Here is a 4,596-nt window from a genome sequence, read left to right as displayed (position 1 = left end):
GTGTGTGTGTGTGTGCTTACTGACTGTGTGTGTGTGCGCATGTCTGTATGCTTACTGACTATGTGCTTACTGACTGTGTGTGTGTCTGTGTGCTTACTGACTGTGTGTGTAGGTGACTGTGTCTTCTGGTGGGATGCTGGTTCAGAAGCTTAATGTGGAGGATCTGCAGTTTGAGAAAGGATCGTTTGATGGGACCATGGCTTACGCCCAGAACAAGGTACACACACACAAACACACCCCGCTGTGGAGTTTTATTAAGTTGAGGAGCTCCTGAATGTCTAAGCGTTTAGATCCCAGGTCCCTTTTAACTAAGACCAAGAAGAGAGAACACATCACCCCTGTTCTATCTCTGAGCTTTTAATATCTTATCAACCACAAAGGAAACATATTCCAATTCTAATCTTTTAATCGTACCCAAAGTGCTCCACAAACAAAGTGGAGAAGCTGCGTTTATCCATTATGCCCCCAAACTATGGAACACCCTGCCTCTGTACATCAAGCAGGCGAAGTTCAGTAAATATTTTAAAAAGATCTGAAACATACCTGTACAGGAAAGCTTTTAGTTAACTCATCTTATCCTGTAGACTACATTTTCAGATTATTCTACATCTGCTACTATTGAGGGCGAGCCAGCCAGAAGCAGATGGGCTCCCCTATTAAGTCAGGTTCTGCTCAAGGTTTCTTCCTGGAATATGGGAGTTTTTCCTTGCCACAGTTGCCATATGGTGTGCTTTTAGGGGCTTAAGGGTTAAGGCTGTCAGTCTTTTGGTCGTGGTGTTCCTTAAAGAAGAATTTGTGTGATATTGACCTAAAGTGTATTGAAACATGATACTGAGTGTGAACGATGTCTCATAGCCCATCTCGGCTTGTCCCCTGCACTCCAAAAATCTGGGCTTAGTTAGTTAGTCGATGCTACCAACAGCTTTTTCAATGGTGGTGCTTCGCATCGGGCTAGCCATGCAAATAAATCACTTTTTTTACACCATTTACGAGGCTCAATGTATCTCGACACTTCATTGGTAGACTTCGAGGGCCCTGACATTTAAAACGAGACATTGAGAACTTTGAAAAGCACTGGTAGTTTTACTTACAAGACGATTTATACAGACAGTATCTTCAATTAAGTTTACGCTTTGCATCCATCTTGAATTTAGTCAAGATAAGTCGAAATGATGAGTAATAATGAATAGGAGGATCAGATTCCAAAATAATTCTATGGAAATGCATGGATTCCAGTTGCTGCTACTGGAAGAAACTGGAATCCATGCATTTCCACTGAATTATTTTTGGAATCTGATCCCTTATCATACCTGTTCATTTCTCTATTCAAATGCTCCAAATGTAAAGCCCTTTGCACTGCATTCTGTGTATGAGAGATGCTAAGGATCCTTTAAGGCTTTGAGGGTTCATGATGTTGTTGTTGATGATGATGATGTTGTTGTTGATGTTGTTCTTGTTGAATTTGTTTGTTGTTTCAGAGGCAGCAGGTTACTCTCACAGAGCGCTGGGCTCAGCAGCATAAAGAGATCCACTTCTCCTCTATGCATCCTGGCTGGGCCGACACCCCAGGTGTGTGTGTGTGTGTGTGTGTATCTGGACATATTTGTATGTATGTGTGAGTGAGTGTGTGTGTGTGTATGCATGTAAGTGTGTATCTGGACATATTTGTGTGTGTGTGTGATCAGTGATTAAATCGATGGTTCGGAGAAATTTCACCCTAGGGTCCTTTGCACCATGACCTCGAGCCAAACACCCTCCCAGAACCTGTTCTCCCTTGGTCCAACCCTGGTCGAGTAGCGCTGTCAGAAACTAATGACTTTCTGCAGGCGCTTATGGAACCTATAGAGTATCTCGTAAATGACCCCACTAATAATGCCCTGAATGGTACGAAACTTCTACAGTATGTTCTTTACTCATAAAACGAGGCATTGAAAAGTTTTTTTAAATAACACTTGCCTGATTGTTGCTACTATTGAAAAGTTTGTAAGGACACCAGGAGTTTATTTAAATAGCACTTGCCTGATTGTTGCTACTATTGAAAAGTTTGTAAGGACACCAGGAGTTTATTTAAATAGCACTTGCCTGATTGTTGCTACTATTGAAAAGTTTGTAAGGACACCAGGAGTTTATTTAAATAGCACTTTGCCTGATTGTTGCTACTATTGAAAAGTTTGTAAGTACACCAGGAGTTTATTTAAATAGCACTTGCCTGATGGACTCTACTCTCTGCTGCTATCTACCGCTGCGCAAGGGAGAACAGGTTCTGGGAGGGTGTTTGGCTCGGGGTCATGGTGCAGCAGCAGAGCCAGTACTGTGTGATGACCTCACAGATGTTTGTGACCCTGTGTGTGTGTGTGTGTGTCTGTGTGTGTGTGTGCGCGTGTGTGTGTGTAGCGGTGCGCTCCTCGATGCCTGATTTCCACGCTAAGATGAAGGGGCGTCTCCGCTCTGAGGCTCAGGGAGCCGACACCATCACCTGGCTCTGCGCTAGCCACGCCGCCACCAAACAACCCAGTGGAGCCTTCTACCAGGGTGTGTGTGTGTGTGTGTGTGTGTGTGTGTGTGTGTGTGTGTGTGTGTGTGTGTGTTGCAGACTGTAAGGCGGTGAACACACACCTACCGCTGGATTTGTATACATGTATGTTTGTGTAATAACCCTGTATGTGTGTGTGTGTGTGTGTGTTTGTGTGTGTGCTGCAGACCGTAAGGCGGTGAACACACACCTACCGCTGGCCTCCACCAGGGCCTCTGCTGCAGAGGAGGAGCGACTGCTGACCCAGCTGGACACACTGGCCCTCAAGTTCAAGCCCTCCACATGATACACACACACACACACAGCCCTCCACATGATACACACACACACACACACACACACACACAGCCTCCACATGATACACACACACACACACACACACACACACAGCCCTCCACATGATACACACACACACAGCCCTCCACATGATACACACACACACACACACACAGCCCTCCACATGATACACACACACTCACACAGCCCTCCACATGATGCACACACACAGAGACACACACAGCCACACACAGCCCTCCACATGATACACACACACACACACACACACAGCCCTCCACATGACACACACACACACACACATATCCCTCCACATGATACACACGCACAGCCCTCCACATGATACACACACACACACATGTTAACCTGACTGACAGTTTTTAGTGTGTGTATTATAATTAATAATATTTATGTTTACAGTCTAAAATTGTCTCCTTTTTATGGTTGTATTAAACATGTACACTCTCAACACGACTTGTGTTTATGTATGTATGTATGTATGTATGTATGTATGTATGTATGTATGTATGTATGTATGTATGTATGTATGTATGTGTGAGTGTGCGTGTGTGAGAGTGAGTGTGTGTGAGAGTGTGTGAGGGTGAGTGAGAGTGTGTGCACCCAACTCAGAGCCCTACAGAGACCCTACATCATCTTAGTGTTGACCTACAGAGACCCTACATCATCTTAGTGTTGACCTGGACCCTACACTCTCAGGGCAAATATAGGAGCCTTTTCTAAGAATGGCCTGTTCTGTTCTAAAATTTAAATCTGCTGGATCCCAAATACCTCTTGGTTATGAGTAGCATAAGCTATGGCATTAGTCATGAACTTTAATACCTCTTGGTTATGAGTAGCATAAGCTGCTATGGCATTAGTCATGAACTTTAATACCTCTTGGTTATGAGTAGCATAAGCTGCTATGGCATTAGTCATGAACTTGATTTATCTAAAGTATAAATGTATACGGACATTGAGCCTGTTGCTACGGTATTGAGCCTGTTGCTGCGGTATTGAGCCTGTTGCTATGGTATTGAGCCTGTTGCTACAGTATTGAGCCTGTTGCTACGGTATTGCTACCGTATAAGTGTGTTGCTACAGTATAAGGACATTGAGCCTGTTGCTATAGTATACGGACATTGAGCCTGTTGCTACAGTATTGAGGCTGTTGTTACTGTATAAGGACATTGAGCCTGTTGCTATGGTATTGAGCCTGTTGCTATGGTATTGAGCCTGTTGCTATAGTATTGAGCCTGTTGCTACGGTATTGAGCCTGTTGCTATAGTATACGGACATTGAGCCTGTTGCTACAGTATTAAGCCTGTTGCTATAGTATTGAGTCTTTTGCTACAGTATTGAGCCTGTTCCTACGGTATTGAGCCTGTTGCTACAGTATAAGGACATTGAGCCTCTTGCTACGGTATTGAGCCTGTTGCTACGGTATTAAGCGTGTTGCTACGGTATAAGGATATTGAGCCTGTTGCTATAGTATACGGACATTGAGCCTGTTGCTATAGTATACGGACATTGAGCCTGTTGCTACAGTATTGAGGCTGTTGCTACTGTATAAGGACATTGAGCCTGTTGCTATAGTATTGAGGCTGTTGCTATAGTATACGGACATTGAGCCTGTTGCTACAGTATTAGGACATTGAGCCTGTTGCTATAGTATTGAGGCTGTTGCTATAGTATACGGACATTGAGCCTGTTGCTATAGTATCCGGACATTGAGGCTGTTGCTACGGTATTGAGCCTGTTGCTACTGAAAG

The 4,596-nt window shown here is 44.0% G+C and overlaps 1 protein-coding gene across 1 annotated transcript in view; it reads left to right on the top strand.

The window, feature by feature from the left end:
* The window catches only part of dhrs12 (dehydrogenase/reductase (SDR family) member 12), a 13,187-nt gene extending 10,268 nt beyond the window's left edge, over positions 1–2,919 (top strand). Inside the window, exons 7-10 of the mRNA XM_048240059.1 lie at positions 113–217; positions 1,479–1,569; positions 2,395–2,532; positions 2,701–2,919. Coding sequence (XP_048096016.1) covers positions 113–217; positions 1,479–1,569; positions 2,395–2,532; positions 2,701–2,819 — 453 coding nt within the window. The 3' untranslated portion in view covers positions 2,820–2,919. The remainder of the gene's footprint in view (positions 1–112; positions 218–1,478; positions 1,570–2,394; positions 2,533–2,700) is intronic.
* The last annotated feature ends 1,677 nt before the right edge of the window (positions 2,920–4,596 follow it).

This window comes from Alosa alosa, chromosome 3, assembly GCF_017589495.1.
Source record: "Alosa alosa isolate M-15738 ecotype Scorff River chromosome 3, AALO_Geno_1.1, whole genome shotgun sequence".
In the NCBI taxonomy this organism is placed as follows: Eukaryota; Metazoa; Chordata; class Actinopteri; order Clupeiformes; family Clupeidae; genus Alosa; species Alosa alosa.
Note: the sequence above shows the minus strand (reverse complement) of the source record. Positions and strands in the feature narration are given on the sequence as shown.